Raw genomic sequence first — 23,027 nt, forward strand, 5'->3', positions numbered from 1 at the left:
TAGGGTTAGTGGGAGAGCATGGGAGGAAGCAGTCACATAAGGAAGGAGGTGAAAGTGTTTATTGATCCTCGGCTGGTTTTGGCTAAATCTGACTTCTTCCTTTTCCTCCCCTCCTGTGTTCTAACTCTAAAGTTATGCAGGCTATGAAACTATCAGTCCAATGACCTCTTTGTTTATTAGCCTATTGAACTGGTCTAGCTTTGAACTCTATCTGCTTTAATTTTAAATATGGCATAGCATGATACTGGGCTGAAATACAGCAAAGACCCATCCTTTCTGGGAGAAAAATAACATTTTTGGTTTGTAACATGCCAATGAATGGCTTAAAAAATGTAGACAAGGTATCAGCCAATGGGAAATGATGGTAGATTTACCCTCTCCTGTGCTGCTGTTACTGCCAGAGCATATTATCCAGTAGTAATTTAAAGGAAGGAAGAAAACACCTGAGCTCCTCTGAAACTTAGTTTTTCATTATAAAACCTCTTAAGATGTCAATTGAAGGGACCTGCTGAACAAATCCCTTGAACAATGACTAACCACCCGGAACAACTCTCACTCCAACACAGGTGTTCCCTGTGGGAGAGGGTTTACCTGGCCAAACAACCAACAGATGCTGCTGGGACCAGATGTTTGAGTGCCACTGACAGGCAAATCTGTGTCTTGTGCTGGTGGCTGACAATGATGCTCTGCAGGAAACAGGGCACTTGGTATTCTGAGGTGTAATGTGTTGATTTGGACCAGGTGCTGTGCATTTGCAGAGGGAGAAGCGAATCCATGCTCAATCATGCAGCAGAAACATACTTTGGTTTGGGCTCCTCAATTACTTCGAGGGAGTTTTCTTTTAAGCTATGGCTTGGGCGTGCAGCATGGGAGCTGCAAAATGTATCTAGTACTGTATCCTTGGATTAAGGTAGTTAAATTTTCTAAAGTTAGGAGGGGAAGAATAGATGAGGTCCTCTGAGAGCTTGTTTTGAATACCCTAGGTTAAGATTAAATTTAGAATTGATCTGAAGTGTTCTTTGCTGTTAAAAAGAAACTGATATCTCTGAAAATGGCTTCATTTGCTATTTAAAGTATAGCCTGAGGATGAGGATCTTGGCCCCATAATAATTTATACACTTATACCAGTCTCCTCTTTTAAGTGAATGTCATGTCTTGGATCTTTTAAAAATATATGAAGCTGGGCTCTTTAAGAGTACCACCACTCCTACAACTCACTGCAAGACTTAAGTTTCACAGCATTTTAATTTCTTTCTTGTTTTAAGCCAAATGCTTGTTTTTTTAATAGTGAATTGCTTATTTTGGTGGATTTTGGGTAGGTGAGATTGAATTCGACAGAAAATAACTAACTTGAAGCTGCAACCTGCAGATCTTGGTTTCATGCCAAGGTCAACTTTTCCTTCAATGAAAAGTGAACCTACTCCTTCTTTCTCTGCTGCTGTGTTGGTGTGCCAGGATTCTTCCTATTGAATAATCTGAGATTTTGCTGACATTTCACGATGTAATTGCATTTAAAATAGGCATATGGGTTATTATTTAGTTTTGGTATGCCTAAAATACATGAACACTATTCTTGACACATCTTGAATCTGTTTTCACCCTTAAGTCCATGACTTGCTTTGTAGCTGTATAATTTTTTATTTTTGTTAAGCATTGTGAAAGCACAGATATTAATGAAAACAGTGGCTGTGTAAAACCACTCAGTACAGTATCTAGTTTCTCATAGGGAGAGGCTGACTGACATGCAAGAAAGACTAACTGAATACAGACATCTAAATTAGTTTTGTCATCAAGTTGAATAGGAAGAAAAAACATGAAATACTGTCAAGGTTGGTGACAAGGGGCACTTCAAAAACAAATTTGCTCCAAACCAATTTTCACATCCCTAGACAGAGTCTTTAGAAGATTGTGGTTTCTCAGGCAGTTGGTTTAAGTTCAGTATGAACCAGGTTATTGGACATGTTTGTAACAATGGACATAAACTCCAAAGTTGCTCTGCTCACCTGCTTGTGTTTTCTGTAAATACAGGAGGCTTGGGAGATGCAGCTTGCTTTGAAAGTAGAACTGATCTGTGCAAGGACTGATGCAAATCAAGGAGAAGGGCACCATGGACTGCAGAATTGCAATCATGGCTGGTGTGAAAGCATAGATATGAGAGCGTGATAAACCACTAAAGCTGTCAGAAGTGAATTCTAAGTATGTTAGCATAGATGTGAGACTGTAAATGTTAGAAGTAGTGCCTCTGCAATGAATGCTTGCCCTTAAATTATAGGTTAACAATTGTTGCTTTAAAGTGTTGCATAATCACCTTGAAACCCAAAGTTCAGGGCACGCACTCCTGGTGTGTGCAGTGGGAAGCTGATGGGAAGAAAGAGAGTTGCAGTCCTGTGCCTTGATCCTTTGGATGTGCTTGCTTTGATCTAGAATCAAAAGGGTAAATTAATGCTTTATGCTGCAATGTTGAGTGGTGAGGACCTAAAGGAAAGCCAGAATCAGAGGAATGGATTTCATAGGCGATTTCAGAAATATACTTACACTTGTCTGGGGTCAGTAACTGTAAACATTTGGGTTTATCTGGGTGAAGAGTTGTGTAGGATCAGATCAGAGGACGTGTTCACTGTTCTGATAAGTTATGAAAACATTCAACATAAGATATTTTTTTCTGGAGAGAGCAGATAGCGTTTTATTTTGGGAGTTTGGTGATGGACTTTTTTCCTTCAAGTACAAGGAAAGCTTTGCATGTGTGGTTGCAGCTGACATTGACATGAGTGTGCAAGAACACTTGTTTCATTATTGGACAGATCTGCTACTGTTGTAACTAATTCCAGGAAGGCTGTGTATGGTCAAGTGTCACAGCAAACGCTGAATGGTTGATGTCACAGGAACAGTTAGAAAGTGCTTGGGTGTTTATCTAAGCTTGTTTATCTAAACACTGAAAATTGTGAATAAAAGCACTGAAGTAGAAGCTAAGTGGGCAGACAGTTTTTCTATGAAATATTGTGGAAAATAGGAAATAGGCATTAATATAGAGATGTTTTGCTCAGGTTTAAACATAAACCTGGAGGCATGTTGTAACTGTGCAAAATGTTAATTTTCAAAGGAGGCGGCTTACGAGGAGACTTTAGCCTCTGCCTCTGTCTATCAAAAAATACCTCAAAACTTGCTCATGCTGAGGTACCTCAGACAGACTCAGAAAGAGGCAGGGCAATTTGGGAGACATGGGCAGAAGTGAGAACTGTCCTCTGACATTTTCTTGCCAAAAAGTCTTTCTTCTCTTCTGAAGTTCAGGAGCACAAATGTCTTAAATATCCTTAGCTCTTATGAAGTTAAATGGCACACAGTTGTGGAGATGCCAAATTTCTAGGCATAGCTGACCTTCACAAAGGAAAGCTTGGTCAGAGCAGTCCTTTGGCAGAAAAGACTTTGAAACAAGTAGCCTGTGACACTTCAAATGCATCTTTCAGCTAAGACAAACACTTAGGCTCTTTTGACGCTGCTGGGTTTAGAGCTTTCTCCAGCCTTGGGCTGTGCTTATTTCTTCAGTGGTAAATTATCCAAAATGGTCCTGTTGGATAGGATTGGAGACAAATTCCAGAAAACGTGATCCGATCACAGTTGTCTGAAATCCATAACTGAATGTCCAGAGCTGACTCCACTTCTCTCCTTTGCTGGTTGGGTTTGTTTTGTGACCTCGGGTGACTCCAGTGCTCAGCCCATGGTCTCGTGCTGACTGCAGCAGTTCATCTTGTCAGCTTGTCCTTTTGTAAACAAATTCCTTCTGAATTACTCATAGGCCAGATGTGCCTCTTTTTTTAACCTTTTGGCTTCCAATTTGGTTAACTACATCTAATTTTGGCATTTGTTAATACTTAACGAATCCTGTTACACCTTCTTTTTCACTTTCTGTGAAATTCCTTCCTGGGAATCAGTTTCATTGCATAGAGCTGCAGCTCTTTGCGATGGGATGTGAATGTGGGTTTTTGTTTGCACCTTCTCCGCCCCCTTCTGTTTATTTAATTTTAAGCATTGTAAGGGAGGGATCCTGTATTCAAGAGCAGGGATCCAACCTTCAGCCTATGGCAAAGATGTGGTCTGCAAAATGGTTATTTTTCCTGATCTGCTATCACCTTACTTTTCTGAAGATTCCCACTCCAGGAAGCTTTAGTCTTCTGCACAATTGCCTTCCTCCTGGAACAGGCAGGTAAATTGTTTACTTAAAAGAACAGTGGGATGTGTACTTAAGATGTTTCCACTGTCCTCTATCCTACTTGGCTGTCCAAGCAGAAACTTTGTAGGGATGAGCAGGAGCCTTCCTATGATTGATCACAGGAGCTCTTCCCAAGCGGGGTGGTTGCAGATGATTACCCATAGCTGCCTCTTCTTTTATTAAAGGAAATCCACCTATCTAAGCCTGTTTGGAGATGTGACCTTGTAAGTGTTTTGTGAGGGAATAGATCTTAAACAGGAACAGAGAAAAAGAGATCGAGAGCAGCCCTGAAGAGAAAGACTTGAGAATGTTGGTTGATAAGAAGCTTGACTTGACCCAGCAATGTCCACTTGCAGCCCAGAAAGCCAAACGTGCCTTGGGCTGCATCCAAACCCTGTGGGCAGCAGGCTGAGAAAGCCAATCCTGCCCCTCTGCTGTGCTCAGGTGAGACCCCACCTGCAGTGCTGCCTTCAGCTCTGGGGCCCCAACATGACAAAAATGTGTAACTGCTGGGGTGGGCCCAGAGGAGCCCATGGGGGTGATCAGAGGGCTGGAGCAGCTCATCCTGGAGACAGGCTGAAAGAGTTGGGATTGTTCAGCCTGGAGAATACTCCAGGGACACCTTAGAGCCCCTTCTGGTACCTAAGGGCACCACAAGAAAAGCTGGAGAGGGTCTTTGGACAAGGGCATGGAGTGACAGGCTGTCTTAGTGAAGAGTGTAGGAGAGAGGAAAAGGCAGCAGCCTCAGCTTGGCTTTCCCAGGGCCTGAATGACTGCAGCAACCTGCAACAGCTTTGCCTGGTAGTAGATGGAGCAGCTTTGCTGCTACAACTGTTGTCCCTTGTGCTCTGGTTTGACAAGATTTCTTCCAGAAATAAGAGGATCAGCTTTTAATTTCTGTCATCTTACAGTGAATAGATTTGTTCTTAGACCTGGAACAATTAAGCAAGTCCTGACAAGTCATTATTGGTCAGAATAAAAATTGCCTTTCAAGTTCAGCATCTCAGGCTAATTAATGTAAATTCTCCCACTTAGGTTGCTGCTGTATGTGGCTTGTTTTAATGCTTGAGTCATAATTCAAAGAAATGAGATGGAGGCCAGATTTTGAAGTTTTTTTTCAAACTGCTGTTCTGTGCCAGCTTGGAGATGGATGAAGTTAGCTTAAGCTTTCAAAGTTTCTAAGGTCTCAAACTTTTCTGCTAAAATTCAAACTTCAGGCAAGAGTAAGAGCATGTGCATGTGTTGTAGCGTGTCTGTGTCTGCATTTACATATAAATGGCATGCATTTTTATACATGTGTGTAAGTAACAAAGTAGGTGTGCACATGATTTGGATGTTACACAGTGTGTATATACCTAATTCAGTGGGAAAAGACTGATTATTCTGATGAGGGGAATGAGCTGGAAGCCGTTGTTCCCACTTCAGGAGATCACTGTATGTAAAAGAACCTGTAGCTGGACAACCCAAGGCTCAGAATAAACACTTTTTTCCAACGTTTGACTGCTTTTTCTTGGGAGTTTTTTTTCCAAAAATCAGGACCAGAAAGAAGTAGTTCAGTTCTTGGTGACATTTCTTAGAAATGTTTTCCTTATGTTTTTGTTCTGTCACGGCTTGTTTGCACACAAAAGCGTTCATTTGAAATTTTTGTTGTTGCTGTTCTCCGGGAGCAGGGTTAGACAGTTGAGCATCACCTATGCAACAAAACTTAATTATTCCATACTGAATTCTGGAAGACCTCTTCCTATTTCCTAAGGAAACTCTAGGACTGATGGGAGGGGAAAATTGCTTAAGGGAGATAAAATGCCTAAGCAAATCAGGAAACACAAGTCTAACATGTTGACGTCCACCCTTAGCTTTTTCTTCTGAAGAAATACAGACTTGCTTTAATTTTTTTTTTTTTAACAATTGATAGTAATTAAGTTTTGTCTATCACTGGGCTTTCAGTGTCTGGCATTACTATTTCTCATTTCACTCTTCACATGAATGCCATTTGTGCTTCTGGAAATATGTGCCAAACTCCCATTTGTCCTCAATGTTACCTTGAAGCTGATGGTGCTGCTGTCTGTCCTGATTTAAAAGTGACACTGACAGACCATAGGGGTAAGTAAATTGGACCAAGAGACAGTGAACTACAGAGCAAGGTCACTGAAATATGGGAAGGGATCACCTTTTCCCTTCTGCTGAGGACCTGCTCTTGGCTGGAGATTGCCAAACAGGGTCACTTGCAGGGATAGGACGCTGGTATTTCTGCAAGCAAATCCAAATTTCAGTCCAAGTGCAGCCTTCTCTGTATGGACAGGCTGTTTTGTACATTTTTGAGTACCTTAGCTGGCCACTAGCTCTTCCCCTGTTTCTGTCCTTCCGGGCATTTTGGTCAGCAGATCTGGATGCTCTGATGCTGTTTTATTTAAAATACATGAGCCTGTTTCATCCACCTCCTTCTGCCAGTGCTTCACTTAGGCCTTGGCACAAGAGTGCCTTGGGATTTAAATGGGTTTGAGATGTCCCTATTAACTCTTATTTTTTCCTGAGTTTATCAAGAGCTTAATATTTATTGGCCTGTAGTGAAATACGGCTGTTACTGCAGAGGTGCCAAATCTTAGTGTTTTTTTTTAGTAACACCAATAGGGAGGAGGATTCTGCGTAAATAATTGCATCAAACCCCATGCAACGTTTGTCTGAAGCAAAAATAAAAGGTGAGCAAAGTCTTTTCACCTCCCTTCTCTTTTCTCTCTCTCCCTCCTAAATTCCCTGCATTATTGCAACTTGAATTCTGACGTAAGAGTTGAGCATGGATGAATGGTCATATAAATAGTTTCACAAAGCTAATTTGTGTCCTAAATAGAGTTGTTACCCTATGCTGGTCTGAACAGTAAATGTGGAGTAATCCAAAATTTGAAGAATGTGATTGCTCCAGAAATTTCGGTGCAGCTTTGAAGAGGGGATGCCTTTCCAAGCCAGAGAAATGTGCCTGTGCTCAGTCAGTGATAACTTTGTGTGCAGCAGGGAGAACTGTGGTTACTCCCCAGCTTTCCGTGAGCCCTCTCCTATCTAGCATGGTGTACTCCATCTGACCTTCCTGTGGAGCTTACCTTGGAGCTGATGTGCTTCCACTGGATGTCACTGTTGCTCTTCGGGAGCACACTAAAGTATTTCACCTGGGGTGAAAATGACTCCTCAAAAATAGACTTTTCAAGGTATTTCTCTTTTCTTTGGATTAGTAGAATTGGGATCCAGATCAGCTGCATACACCACCTTGGGGGGTTTTCTGCTGCTCTGTTTTTAGGGGAATTTTTTTCAGCTAAGATAATGAATTTGATTGCACTAGGGAATTTTAATACATTGAAGGTCTGTGTTGAATTGGACACATTGGATGTATGTGTTAATTAAGGGGTGTGCTATCTTTCTAGATACTTGAAAATTAATTATTGGGAACATCATACTGTCCTTAAAAAATCCCACCAGAACACAAAAGCCTCAAAAGAGTAAATGCATTGTGTTAATTAATTGAAAGGAACTTAAAGGTCGAGCTGAACCTGCCCCCTTCACACCACTCAATTCTTCCCATCCAGTGGAGAGAGGTGAAGAAAAGAGAAAAGAAATATTTCCTCTGGGCTGAATTATAAGAATCCTACATTTTATTAGTAGGTATAAAACTGAGGTAGGTGGTTATTGTATCAATATGTCTTCTAAGGATCACCATTTAAGAAACAAAACGGCATTTTTCAGTTGTCTTGTGCAGTTTGGTACCAATGTACATGTGTTATTTAGTTCATACCTGCCCCCCACCCCTGATCAGCAACGTAATTGCTGGCCAGGATGCTGTTAAGCCAGAACAATTTTCATAAGAGGCTCAGTAAGAGACCTCTGGAATGAAGGCTGATTAATTTTCCCCTTCCCCCAAGTAGTTGCCTTGTGCTGTCTTTAAGTGGTTGCTATAAATAAATCACTTCTGTTTTCCCTTTGTCACTGAGAGCTGTATTGTATTCTGAAACTGCTCATCTCTTCTTCCTTTAATGTTCAGCTGCTCCTCGCTCTACTCTCAATGTTTAATACGCAGATGTTGTAATATTTAATGGCAAAGACATTTGTTTGGTTGTGCTGAATAAATTGCACACTTGAACTCTGACTGAAATGAATTAATACCTCTGCAGCAGTGCCATTGTTTCTGGTGCCTGTCCCCAGGATTCAGCTGGCACTTTACCCACAGGTGAGTCAGATGACAGCACAGGTGTCTCTGCCTATAATCACGATGGTCATTGGTACTGAGACCGACACAATTTTGTATTTTTGCGATGTTTTTCTAAATCTGTTAGAATTTAAATTCCTGGTGGTTGGCTCAGATGATATAAATTGTCATTAGAAGGGTTCCTGGAGTCTCTCTAAGGCTGTAGGTTTCTAAGGGTTTTCTTGTTCATTCTTGAGAACAGCAGGTGACTTAGTCTGCTTTATAAAATTTGTTTCAGTCAGGAGGCAATTTGGTTCTTCCTCAGCTGGGTGCACCCTTCCTAGAACTGAATAATCAAAGACCTTGGTCAGTTGGAAGCCTCCTTTTTGGAAGTCAGTGTTGTGACCCACTGTCACAGGGTTTATTTGCTGGCCGGCTGTGTCCCTGGTTTAGACAGAGGCACTAACTCAGAACCTCATTGCTGAAGGCTGTAGCTATGGGATATTTTGATGATGGGCAGTAAGGAGCCTTTCAAGCAGCTGTGGTGTATGCCATGTTGTCATGTTTCTGTTTTTAAATGTAGATATACTTCTGTTCTTGGGGCTGTTGCCTTCAAGACCCCCCATGGCCTTACTGGAGGTTGCTTTTTGTGGGGGTGGTACGTGGCCTGTGGGGTGAGCAGCAGAATGTGACATCTGACAGCTCTGGCTTCAGCTTGACATAATGAGGGGCCACCTGACCCCTAAAGCATCAGTGTGGGAACATCTCTGCAGTATTGGCTTTGCCAGACTCTTAAACTTTGTGAACCGTAACAAAGAGAATATAGACTCAGAGTTCAACCCCGAAGCTTTTTATGAAAAGCTGTCTGACATATGCTATAAAGATAGATGGAGAAAATCTGTTGGTACAGTCATTTTCCTGCTCTGTGAGTCAGCTTGTTCTAATGGGTTTGGAAGAGGATAGCTCATCATCATTTGGGGTTTTTAAGTGCAGGTTGTATGCAGTGTTAGCTCACTAAAATTTCTGCCGTGCCATGATTGACTGGCCTGAAGTTACATCAGCAGCATAAGCCAGTCAGCCTTAAAATAGAAAGAAAATGTTTTTTGATGCTAGTTACCCATTGAAAAGCAGTGGTTTGTGGTTTTTGTTTGTTTTCACGTTTAAATTTAGGCAGCAAATAGCAGATTTCTAAGACTGGATTGATCTCATCTCTGCCAGAACATATTTTAGTTGGTTAAATCAATGCATGGTGAGCAGTGCGTGGCTCTTGGGCTTCCTGCAGCACAGGAGGAGCTGGAGCGTGGCTCCCATGCCGAGGCAGTGCTGTGTGACCTGGAGTGTGGGCTGTCTTGGGAAGGGGCCTGTAGATAATCCAAATTATTCAGGCAGGTGGGAGGAAGGAAATTAGCAGAGGCTGGTGTGGCTGGTACCACCTGATATCCAGCTGCATCCTGGGCCTGTGGTGGAGCACAGGGATCCCTGTGGAGCAGCTGCCATTTAAACCTTCCCCTTCTTTCCTGCTCCTTATGCAAAAACTGGCCATGTGAGGCTTGGCTGAAGGAGGATGGTTTGGTGGGCAGGCTCTGGAAGAATGGTCAGCTCCTACTAGCAGGTGGTGGCTTGCTCCAAGGCATTCTCCTTTCAAAGCTGCTACTGCTGCAGCCTCTTCTCTTTTTCTTGCTCACTCCCTCCAGTCTCCACCTTCCCTAGGTACTCACATTTCTGCTCCTTGTAGTACTTAAGGCACCTTTTGCCTGTGTGTTGAGCTAGATCTCAGCTGTGGGAGCCTTTCTGTGGCCTGTCAGTGGCTGCCAGCAGCACAGGGGGGTTTATGTGTATTTTTAAAATACATAATTTTTTTTGTATGCACATATATATATATTTGTGATGTACTGAACAGTTTGGTTAAAATCATGTGAGCTGGTCTTGTTGCAGTTTATTTGCACATCTACACACGTCTAGCATCAAATACAGAGAGGACCAGGTAAATCAGTGCTGTGCTGGTGAGAAATGCATTCCTGCTGTTGCACAGGAGAGAAGAGACAGGCAAATCTTCATTTCTACTTAGAAAAAGTACACGTGGAAGAACTTTTGAAGACTGTTTTTCAATCTGTCAATTCCTTGCTGCTTTGTTGATTTGTAAACTTTGTGTGAGTAATAAGTGCGTGGAATGGAGCTGCACCAGGCATTGGGCCATGGAGAAGTGTGTTTTGAGAGCTGTGATCTTGGCTTTCAATTCAAATTCTGTCCATTAAATTGAGAAACTGAAGTCTGCAGTTGCTTAACCAGTTGGCTACCTCCTTTAGCTAAACTTCTCTGAACTGCTTTAACTGGCAGCAATGCAGATAAACAATGCAAATAGTGTTTGTTCTAAAAGAAAGATACCATTTTGAAAGAAAAGGAAAGAAGAATAGGTTCTTTAGTAGAGATCTATTTGTGTTTTTGCCAACTTAATTTATTCTGAATGAAAGATTCAAGCTTGCATAACTAAAACAGTTGAAACTTCAAAGTAAACTTGTTCTTAATCTCGTTGAGGAGGAAAACCAGTTCAAGATATAAACAAAATTAAAATTACTAAATCAAAACAGTTCCAATGCATATTGGGACATCTTACTTCTGCTGAACTTAACTATAGTACAAAGTCTTTGCCTTCTTTCAACTACCAAACATGGAGAGAGGCTTTAACTTTATTGTTGGGGTGAAATAATCAGACTCCAATGGGGTAGCTTACTTAATTCTTGTCATTGGGATGTAGTGCTTCCCTAAGCAGCTCCAGTAAGTCTCCATTACCTGTAGTCTATGCCTGTGTGCCACAAGAGCACACCAAAGTAATTCGCACACAGAAAACTTGAACCTTGCAGGATCGCTTCAAGATTTTTATCTCAGGTTTGCCTTTCCTGGCGGTGGTTTAAAAACAAACAAAAGCACACACAAAAAACCCCCCAGAAAACAACAAAACCACCCTCCACCTGGAGCAGGCAGACAAGTCAGCAGAAGCTTTTCCTTTTCAAGCTGTGGCAAGAACAATTCCTTTCCTCCTTTGCCTGTTTTTAATAGCATGGACTGTCCCAGCATTAACTGTGCTTTGCTGTTTACCCTCCATGGAACAGAGATCCCTGTGCAGTTGTTGGCATCGCAATAGCAGATTATGTCTGTTTGTTTTTCTAGCAGTCAGAAATGGATTGTGGCGTTCATCATCAGAAAACAAAAACTCAGGATTCTGGTAGGACCCATGAGCAGCAAGACGAGGAGACCAGTCTTGCAGATACCCTGGAGCATATTATGGGACAGCTGGATGTTCTGACTCAGGTATGGTTTGCTTTTTAATTTGTTCTTGACAGAGGTACCTGTGACTGGAAGAATTGGGAATGTTTTGCAATAGTTTAGTAGAATAATAATATGGCTAGTTCAAAACCTCTGCTTTTTAGTAGTATTTTGATAAGTCTGTCATCATCTGCTTCTCAGCTTATCTCCATCAGCTCTCTCACACTGACTTCCACCCTTAGGCCCTGCTCTTCCCCAGTTTCTTTATGCTGCAGCTTAGTAGATGCTCCTGGAGCCAGCTCTGATAGACTGTTCTGTTAGCCAGGGTTTATCTAAGGTGATGCCTAAAGGAGTGGTTGGCAGAACAATTCTGTTTTGGTGGATAATCTCTTTTCCCTCCTTCATACTCACAGCCTATAGGTGAACTCTGTTCAGATCCTGCTCCTTTCCCCCACCCAGCATTCACCTGCACAGTCCAATTTCTGCAGAATTCTCCTCCCATCAACAAGTCTGGGCCCTTCTGTGCCTCGTTGCTGGAACATGCTTCTCACCCACAGCTGCAAACAACTAATCCCTTGCTACAACATTAACAAACAGTTCTTTTTTGGAGTCGCTAAGCAATGCTTGAACAGAACCAGCCATGAATGGTGATCATCATGGAATGTGTTTACTTAATAAGAATTTGGGGATGGAAGTGTTTTGATGAATTAAATAACTGCTCATTCTGGAGAAATACCGTTTCTGGTTGTCTGGAACTGAATTTCATTGTATTTTTTTAAGGTATGTGAGAAGCAGGGAGAAAGCATGGAATGGTAAACATTGGAGGTCTCCTGTAGCTGAGGCCATGGTGGTAGGACAGAAAAATCTGTTGGGAAGGTTCTTCTGTGAGTTTAGATATTCCTTCTGAGGAAGAACAAGTAGATCTTAAACACTTGGTGTTGAATGTACTGATTAGTAATCTGAGTTAGCTCTCTGCTCTTGAGAGAGTTAACTTGTCAAAGTACTTGTCAAAGAGTGTAAGATGATGGGTTGGAGGGCCCATCAGGAGATTGAAGGCTGATTTAGGGATTAAAAAACATGCTACAACTACAGGCAGTCTAAAATAAGGTAGGATGACACCCAAAAGGTATTTAAGTTCACTTGGCAGAAATGCAAAAGAGCACTTTTGCTGTGGTCTTTAAAACACTGAACGTTGGAGGAGGGGAGGGAAATTTTGTGTGACACTGGGCCTTCATACTTGTGAGTAAAAAGCGACCCAGTGTATACACAAAATATTTTAATACTGTTTTTACGTCTCCCCAGTAAGCTTGGAATGTGATTGTTATCTTTCATTGCTTAAATCACATCCACATTTCTGATGATGGATGTGTACTAGCTCCTTTTCAACTTCATAGGTGTTTAGAGGAGGCAAATATTGCAGTAAACAGTGCGTGTGGGATTTAACCTAAATATAAGCAATGCAAATATCCCTGTCGAAGATATTGTGTAACTGTAGAAAATTCTAAATGTTGTTTTAAACCTGGCAGAAAGAGAAATTGAGATCAGTGGGGGAGGAATAAATTAGTACATTATAGGATAAAATTGGAAATAGCCCTGAAATAGTAAAAAACCCAAAAAGCTGCCTTGAATAACTGTGTTCTTCAACCTTTTACCTTTTTTGTACCATTTTTACCATCTTTGAAATGCTTAATCTCTCACTGGTTCTCCTCTGTGGGTGTTGTATTAACACCATTTTAATGCATTTGTACAGGTAGACGTCCCTGACGTGCTGTTTTCATGCCAAGGTTTTGATATTTAGCAGCGACACAAACTGACACCAAACAAACTTTAGCAAATGAGCCTGGAAGAATTCCTCATTCCTGGACTAAGGCAGAAAGCAGCTCAGAGAAGAGGGGCGTAGGCATGTAGCAAGGCAGATGTGGAGGGCATTGACCTGCACGTGTGAACTTTGGCTGGTAGGAGAAGGGAATGCAGCTCCAGCAGAGCCACTGTTACCCTGTTTCATGCAGTTGGATGTGCTCTGGTCGGAGGTGTGGTGTGCAGAGATCCAAGTGAACTGGAAGCAGTGCCTGGTGGTGTGGGGTTGGTTGTCTTTCCAAGGCGTTTCTGCCAAAGCACAAATGGATGCTGCTCCCTGCAGGCAGGAGATTCCAACCAATGTCTGTGTGTCAGCTTTGGGCCTGCTGACTTCTCTTTATGAAAGGAGGACACCAGTGCTTCTTTAAAACAACAGAAAGCTTTCATAAATAACACTTCACAGGTGTCACTATTTTCTCTTCTTGGGGAAGGGCTGAAGATGCTCCTAGTGCTCTGTTAAAATCGTAATTCCTGAGTGTTGTGTGTTTAAAGAGAACTCTAAGGGCATAAGCAGGGCCATCCACTTGAAGGGAGAGAGCATGTGACATTTCCAGAACCCCTGTATTGATAGAGCCATCCATGGGCTTTTCAGGAATGTAATCTGTTGGCTCCATTGGGGGTTTGGATTAATTTCTGATGTGATAACTTGAGTTCCTGCCTTCATTGTTCTTGTAGATGCAACACTGTGTCGCCATCATGTAAAGTACCGGTGGGGGAAGGTTAAAGTGTGATAAACTACTTTGGGAAATTATGCGGATCTAAGCCAAATTTATTTTCCTAATATTTTTTCTGTAGCTGTCATTTCAAGGTTTAAACCTGGTATCGTATAGAAGTGGGAAGAAGAGAAAATACTTCCAATTTCTGCTGAAAGAGGTGATAGTAAGACATCAGCTGTGGGCTGTCATCTCTTGCCAGCACACAGCTTTGTTCTGAGCTGCACACTTGAAGCTGCACCACCAATTATTAGTACCTTCCCTCTGCTGGCAGTAGATTTCCAGATTTAATCAGGTGTCATGTGCTTGGATTCAGTAAGATTGTTTTTATTCAATTCAGGTCTCTTCCAGCCAGTCACCAATCTCTGAGGCTGTGGAGGTGTTGCGCCTCACACAGGAGGATACAGGGAGCTCCTTCAACTGGGCACTTCAATTCCTATCAGGGAGAGATGGATCAAAAGAATCCAGTGGCTGTTGTATATCACAACTAGCAGTAACCATGAGAGTGAATAGAAGCTTTGCTAAGCTTTATTCTTATGATTAATTTCTTTAAAGTTTTGGCAATTTTCTTTCAACTGGTCTTTGATTCAATGAAACCTTTTTTTCCTCCTCCTCCCCAAAGCTGTCAGGATATCTTTTGTTTTACTTGTAAGAAAGTGATCCAATGTGACCTGACAGGGTCCTCACACTTTTTCCTAAAAGCAGTTTGTGTTTGGCCTTACATGGCTCTTTTTCAGTAGAGTGGCATATGATTCTGCTGCCTTGAAGAGTGAAGTTGAGACCTGGACATAAGCCAGTTGTTCCCAGTAGTTCTGGATTACTTAGATACCCTGGTTCCCCTCTGTAAGAAAGCAGGCAATTCACATCTGGCAAAGGAATGAGGAAGATGAGAGTAATAAGTGTACTATACTGATGCTTTGCTCCTCTCTTTCCTGCAGCTTATTCTCTTGTCAATGTCTCAGTGTTTAAAAATCCTCTACTGGCGTTTCAGAGAAAAGGATGAAAATATTTATCCATTTATATGCTTTTGTTGAAGACTGGATCTCAGTATCTCAGTGCCTATATGAAGAGTTGGGGTGAATATTAAAGTTTAAGAGGAAAACAAGGTGATTTTCTCTCTTGGATAACATGGCACAGAAAGTTGTGTTTTGGGTGGAAGCAAAAATGTAGCAGATATCAAAGATTTGTTTGGTCCAGGTGCTTTTCCTGCATTTACGGGTGAGCAGCCCTTCTGAAAAGATCATCTGTGAGTAACCGTCTTGGCTGCAGTGGAAAACTTGTATTTGCAGTGATCAAGCAGTTTAATGTACTCTTGTCCTCACTCCAAACACCTCCAGCTGCTGTGTTCGCTCTGTTCATCTGTGGGCAGCAGGCACTGAGGCAAAAGCTGCTGGTTTTATGTGGGAAGGAAGATTTCTTCTCCAAACGAAGAGTTCAGAACCAGGTTAGCATAAAAATTCATAAATAGCTGCGATAATCCACCCACAGGAAATGGCTTTATATGCTTCCCCAAACTAATCTTGCATCGAAGCTGGGAGAAAACAACACAGTGAAATGGAGACGACTTGGTAAATCTGTAAAATAATCCAAAGCCTGAATTGAAGGACAATCTAGCTCATGTGAGATTAAAGGATTACTTCACTCCAGAAAGGATCGCAGGCGGAGAAGGAATTTTTCTAAATTATTTTTTTAGCGTAAAAAGAGACTTGGACACAAGTGAGTTGCTTTTTTAATTAAAACTGTAAGTGTTTATGTGTCCAGTGCTTAAAAGCAAGTAAAATCACATTTTTTACTTGGAAGCAAGTAACATCAAAATTTTGTTCTTCTTTTGAGATGCATTCTCAAGCCTGTGTTGGTGAGGGATGAATGTGGCCTCTCTTTTAAAAGGCACTGAATATAAATTCAGCAACTGGTTTAGTAAAATGTATGCTTTTATAAGCATACATATAACTTCAAGTAGTTACAAGCCAAGGAGAAATATTTGGCAGTGGTGAGGGGATCATGTCCCAAGTGCTTCCACCTTTGCAGTGCACAAATATCTTGGTTTCTGTGTTGCTCTCAAGACCTGAACACTGATGAACCCGATACACAGGAGAAAAACTGCAAATATTTTTTATTAGATTTCCAAATAGTTGGGAATTTGAAACGCTAATAAAAAAGTTCTCATCTGAAAATCTGTGGAGTGTCTGATGAGCTTGGTTTTTAAATCTGAATTTAAAGGACATAGAGGCTATTTCTTGTGAGTCAGACCCATCTCTTTAGAGATTCAGTAGCTTTGATCTCTCACTCAAAACAAATTAAATACCTTGGTTGTTGCCAGTCCTCTGTGTCATTGAGCAGAGCTACCTTTTTTTTCCCCCTGGAATTTACTTCCAAAATATGCTTGTTATAAAATCTTGATGCAAATAAATTTTTCTCCTTTCTAAGATTGCTTAAATTAAATGCACTCTCAGGGATATTGCTGTGTTAGCAGGTCACTGTCTGAAGGCTGGCTCTTCAGAAGTGCTGATCCTCTCCCTGGATGTTCACAGGACCTTCACCTTCCATTTCCCTTCAATGGGAAGGAATACTAAACACCACAATTTGTTTTCACAAGCAGACTTTGAAGATTAATATAAATTGTTATTCAGCTATTGGATACCAACAGCTGAGCTCAATGAGGTGAGTGATTTGCATCCTCTCAGAGGCAGGTGACGGATATGGGAAGGCTTTGAAGTCTTTGTGGCTGGGGAAGACCTCTGGTCATTTGGGGTTCTAACCTCTGTGTTGTGCAGTTGCTGTCATGGTGCACGTTCGGACATTTTGTTGTAGCTCATCCTGACTGGCTGTGGTTTTGATGAAACTGGGAGTCTCCTGACTCCTTTTGCTGTGCTGGCCTGGCCCCAGAGGTCTGGGAACTCTGCACCAAGGGAGCTGCACGAAAGCCATCAGCTATTCCCATCTAGAAATGTGCAGGATCTGATGTCAGCGCCATCAGTTTAGCTTTGGCTGATCAAGCAAGGAGTGATGAAACGTTTCTAGTCAGATGGCTGTAAATGGAAAGACTCAGTTGCAAAGGGCTTGTGTGCCTTGTGTCTCCACCCTCTGTGGATGAAACTGGCAGAGCCTGTGGCTCATCTTTGTAGCTAGGATTGATTTAATACAGAGGACAACCTTCTCTGTGCCCCAGGGTCCCTTTGGTCACTGTGATACTGGTACGGATCATGCTGCGTGCTCTGGCAAATATTAGATGGTACTGGAATTTTTGGGCATGCTTGTGTGGTTTTCCTACTGTAAAAAGCACAGTGCTGAGTACCACAGGAGATTTGTGTACTATGCCAAAGTTGTTCTATAATTTAGTGAAAAGGTTGGTAAACTGAAATTCAGGTAATTCTGCAGGAAGTGAGGTGTGCTGGGAAGTGGAAGGAGAGATGGTAGCTGAGAATGATAGAATGGTTTGGTTGGAAGGGTCCTTAAAGTTCATCTAGTTCCAACCCTGCTGCCAGGTCAGGTTGCTCACAGCCCCATCCAGCTTGGCCTTAGACACTGCCAGGGGTGGGACAGCCACAGCTTCTCTGGACAGCCTGGGCCAGGGCCTCAGCACCCTCATTTTAATAATAAGGGGAGTGTCGCTGAGCAGTGTGACAGCTGCAGCTGGTCCGAAGCTGCACAGATAAATTTGGCCCTAGCAGAACCTTAATTTGTCTGGCCTAGGTCGTTAAAGAGCAGAAGTGAACAAGTCCCTGGGTATGATAATGAGCTGGGCAGTGCTGAGACCCCCCAGCAATCAGGTGTTCAGGCACAGGAATTTTGAACCCCCTGTAAAAGGAAGGGGACAACCATCAACAAATCTCGGCTGTTGTTGCATGATCTTTGGTGTGTTCAGTCGTGTGCCTGTCTCCAAAACTGTGACCCCAGCATAAGAGAGCAGTACTGGTTTTGAGTTTTCTAAGTAAGCATTTCCTTCTTGTAGTGCTTTGGGCTGCTAAATAAAAAAAGTTCTTTACTTTTCAAGCGTCCTCAGTAAACGATGTCGGAATGGTGGAAGAAGAGAGCTGGGGGACTGCGAACACATGCCCTGCACTGGAGAACAGACAAGGAGGTTGTTCAGCAATGCAACTTGAGCAGATCTCTATGCAGGGATCCTGATGACGCCAGCCTAGTGCTGGCATTTGTCCTTCTGCAGGCATGGTCATGTATTCCCAATCCATGTGACACAGCGAACCTTGGATGCTTGTGCAAAACCTGCGTTTGAGGGGTCTGTGAGACTTCTTGACTCAGAGCTGTACAAGCAGCACTGACCAAGATGTTCAGATGTTCCTGTCCAGGCACATTGGAGCTAAGTGTGTTGTAGGAACAATAATAAAAGTTTGTGGAATTTGAAGCATGTTACAAGGTAAACCCAGGAAAATTCATGGCGTTGCATTAGAGAATGGGATGTGTTGTCTTCACTCACTAACTCAGCCTGGTGTGAAATATTCTATGCAAATAGGCTTTCTGAAAATTCACGTTAGAGTTTCCTCTTGAAGCTGTTGAGATGGTGGGGAGCTACAGACCTGATTTTAAATGTTTGGGCTAGCACATCTTGTTTTAGTCTGAGCACATGAGGAGCTATCATTTCTGCTATAAATCACCCCACATTTTATTTTAAACCAAAACCTACTCTGAGGTTAAGGCTTTGACCACTGGAGTAAGGGTCGTCCTTGCAGGCATTTGTTTGCTACATAAAGTGTTAATTGCTGTGAAAGCTTCATGCCTTATTCTATGGTGAGATGAGACTTATCTTCTCACTTAGTCTGAGCTGCCAGCTCTTGCTGAGATTGCTTCAGAGCATGCAGAACGTGTGTAGCTGGCTTGGGTGCCATCTCAAAGCTGTTAAATTATAATTTGCACACGAGGAGAGAAGCCCAGCTCTTTTAAGTGTGCTTGGTAAGAGCTGGGATCTGCTCTGAGGGTCCAAGTGCAGCTGCTGAGGTGGAGGGGCACTGGCAGCATGTTGGGGCAAAACCCTGTATGGGAGGAGGAGAAGCTGTTCTTGCCAGACAGGTTCATGCTTGAGCTCCTGCTGCATAAATTCTCCCATGAGCCTTTCAGTCTTGCAGCTGCAGTTTGGAGTTGTAAACTGTGGTTAGTGGCGGGAGTTAAGGTTTTTTTCCTCCTGTAAAATGTAGGTAGGGCTACCCCAGTGCAAAATCTTCCCATGGTAGTTTGTTTCACTCATTGCATTGGTTTAGAGAAAGGGCTCCCAAGCTTAATTTACCTGGATGCCCCTTGGATGCTAAAGTAGCCCTTTTATGATGCAGCTCACTTCTTGGCCGTGTTTGGGAATAAAGTGGGCTCTGAAATTGCTAATTTTAGGGAAAATCGCAAGAAGTTACAGCAGGGCATCTTTGAGAACACACCTGCGCTGGCCATGCTTGTTACAGAGGGCAAAGCTCCTTAACCTGCAGCTCCAGGTCAAAGGTGAAAAGTTTCATTCTGTAAATCCGTGGGCCATCAGCAGTCTTCAATGGACCTCTTAAAAAACACCAATCCCTAAGTTCTTCCTTGTACTCACACAGTGGAATGGAGAAACTATGAGTACAGAAACTTACACACTTCTGCATTCGTTGTGTGTTCGTTGTGGGTGATTTTTTTTTTAATATAGACTGAAAAGAAAATGCTGTCTTCATACATTAACATGTCGGATAGGGAAGAAAAATCTGAAGAGGCAGAAGTGATGTTTTTTCTTTGAGCTGTTTGATATCTTAGTGCTCTGCAAAATCTTTTAGCATATGCTTAGAAAAAACAGTGGAGCAAACTTTTGAGGATCTTTTTAAGTGAAGCTAGAAAACTACATCTGCTTCCTTTGAGATCAACGGGGAGAGGGATTTTCTGCTATGAACAAACAGGAATCGATGTGCAAGTGTCCTCTTTTTCCTGCACAGAGCCAAGAACACATCCGTGGTGCAGTCACTGTGCGGGATCATACCCCTTGTAGGTTCAGCCAAGCTGTTGTTACTTTATCTGAGGAACTACTTTTTGTGGGGGTTCCCTGATTGCTGGTGATCAGTCAGGCAGTTCTCCGTCCCCTGTGCTATTTCATGGCTAACTCAGAGCCACTGTGACTGCATACTGGGAGCCCTCTGTGTTGCACCTTTGGCCTTGCAGAGAGTGTCCCTCAGCAGGCTGAGCTGAGTGTTAGTGACTCCACCTTTCTGTGCCTTGCCCCCAGCTCCAGGTTAAGTCCTGCTTTAGCTGATAGCAGCAGTCTGGCTGGATCTCTCCTGGGAGACTCCACTGCTGCTCCACAGGCTTGCTGGTGACCTCTGCTCCCTTGCTCTGGCCTCTGCTATTCAGGTTTCCTTCGATGCTGGTGGAACTGGTTTCTTTTGGCATTCAATTAACACCTGGTTCCCCTTATCTGTCCTCCCGAAAAGCCCCTCCAGGGCTGCTGCAGAAGCTTCAGCCCTAAGGCCACTGGCTTTTAAATTGTCTCTGCTGCTTAATCTAACATGTTTAAGGGGGACTAAGGAAAAGAAACCTGATGCAAGCATCTTGGAACAGCATCCCAAATCACTGTTAATTTGGGTTGTAAAAATAACGTGGAGGAATATCATAAGAGGCTTGTCATCAGGTAAGCAAGCTGACTACTGTGTACCTCAGCTTAGGTATCCTGGGGGAGGATGGAAATGAATATTCCCCAGAATTTTTAAGTAAATAGGAGGCAACTTTTTATTTCTCAATAGTTTCTCATTAATGTTTCCAAAGAGAAGAGCGGGTTTTTTCAGCGCTGAGTCTGAAGATAAATGAAGACAAATGTTGCAGGAAGTGTTGGTAGAAGTGATTTATGTTTTCTGTGAAAAATTCCTGTATTCTGTTCTGGTGCCCATAGTAATGCTCAGTCTATTACTGTAATGTCAGAAATACTCCTTAAAAAATAAGTAGCTTGGTCTTTTTTTCTTGTTTCTTGTTATCCTCCCGCCAGTTTGAGCCAGGACTTCAGTAAATTATCCAGCATTTCCTCCCAGGTGCGTAATGCAGACATGTACTGTATTCCTGGCACACCAGGAAGCCCAGATCCTGCCACAGAGTGCAAAGCTGGCTCTAGTGAATCCTCACCGGATCCTTGGCTGAACTGCTGGTTTGTTATCTTTGAGATGCCATGACAAAAGCATGCAGGAGTTGACTGGGTGCAGTTTTCATCTGCCTCCTGAGAATGACTTGCTTTATAAATAGCAGCATGGAAATATTGTAAAACTTTCAGCTGCTAATAAAGGATCTTTTCTGTGCAAGTTGCAATGCAGCACTTATAGCAGCTGGGCAGTATTTGTGCTTTCCCTTACCTTCCTAGGTTGTCAGATGCCCTATCTATTTATATTCATCATATATTCAAGTCTAAATGGACTATAGTCATTGATTCCTACTTTGGACTTCCTGAATTTCATTTCTGACTGCTACTTTTCCACTTTTAGTTTCCAAAAAATACTTACTGCAAGTTTCTGCTTATACTTACGTGCAATTTCCATTCCAATAAACATTTTCCTTACAGCTTTCTCACAAATTCAACACTTTGTGAAATCTGCTTTTCTCGTGTCTCATGGTGCCGCGTGTAACAGCTCTTAACTCCTATTGGCAGGATCATGGTGGCATTAAATCATGGAACAGAGGAACCACAAGAGATCTGGGCATTGCTTCTAGCAGGGCAGTGTGACTGGGATGTTAATTCAGCTGATTATCTTTCTAAAGGAAATTTGATGCAATGTTTCATTCTCCCTCTTTTTATTATCCACTTATTTTAGTGTTGAGTTACTAGTTCATTTTTTAGATGGGAAAGCCAGGATGCCTACTGGTCTTCATTCTCTGTCTGGTTGCTTGAAGGATAAGATCTTTGCTGTAAACCCCTGGTAGACATTCAGCCTGCTGTGTTCTGCCCTTGGTGGCTTTGTTCCTGGTCTCCAAGACAGTCACTAGGCAATGGCATGGCTGGATGTGGAAAAGATTAAGTCCTCTCCTTTGGATAGATGGGAGGGCTCCTGCTGGCTCTGGGACACCTGGGATGTTACCTGCCAGCTCCACAGTGATTCTTCTGGTCCTCTGTGTACTTCAGTTCCTGTGCCTCAAAGGGATGGAAATAGAGGAGGAAAAAAATGCAGCTGGTGCTGTAGCCCATGGAATATTTGGGCAATGCAGGGTTATTCTTTCAGGTGAAGCTTTCTACAGCTGCAGAGGAGCTCTTTTGCCTCGTCACAGATCAGAAATAATAAGTATATTAGAAATAAGCTTTGAACTATGTTTAGGGAGGGGAGAAAGTACATTTTGATGCACTGGACAACCTCAAACCTTTCCTGACTTTCTTGATGCAGTCTCGCAAGATGGGTTTGCCTTATGCCTGCTGTTGTTTTTCCTATGTCTGTTTTCTCTTCTCCACCACGACTTGTCTCATTCCCCAAATCATTTTACAGCAGCCTTTTCTTAGTCTCCAGTGGCCTTAGCCAAGCTATTTCCTCTCTTTGTGCTTTCGTTTCCCCAGCTGTAAAATGGGGATAATGAGACCTGCTTGCTTTTGTCAGGCACTTAGAGATGTGCTTACGAAATGCGCTATTAAAAGGCTTTCTATGTATAACTGCTATACAAACAGCGGTTGTCCAAGTTTATTTGAATTACTTTATTAAAGTCCAAGGTTCTGAGCATCCTTTGTTTTTAGCAGAGGATGTTATTTATGCAGTAAAAATGCCCAAAATGTGAAGCTATTGATCGTTGCTGATAAGTTTATGGATATTAAAGCATTAAATCATCACCACCCTTTATCAGCCATTCTGGTGTCTCTGGAAGCTGAAAGTGGTTGTGCATAGCTGGG

General features: G+C 42.4%; 1 protein-coding gene across 6 annotated transcripts in view; it reads left to right on the forward strand.

Annotated features, from left to right (window-relative positions):
- Positions 1–23,027, forward strand: part of POC1A (POC1 centriolar protein A) — a 70,745-nt gene that overhangs the window by 20,971 nt on the left and 26,747 nt on the right. For 3 of the 6 annotated variants that reach the window (XM_058422195.1, XM_058422193.1, XM_040075957.2), the window contains exon 10: positions 11,544–11,684. In XM_058422195.1, the coding sequence (XP_058278178.1) occupies positions 11,544–11,684 (141 nt within the window). Of the gene's footprint in view, positions 1–11,543; positions 11,685–15,147; positions 16,026–23,027 lie in introns of those variants that run through there. The other 3 variants (XM_058422194.1, XM_040075958.2, XM_058422196.1) reach the window with 2 other exon arrangements.

This window comes from Hirundo rustica, chromosome 12 (assembly GCF_015227805.2).
Source record: "Hirundo rustica isolate bHirRus1 chromosome 12, bHirRus1.pri.v3, whole genome shotgun sequence".
Lineage (NCBI taxonomy): Eukaryota > Metazoa > Chordata > Aves > Passeriformes > Hirundinidae > Hirundo > Hirundo rustica.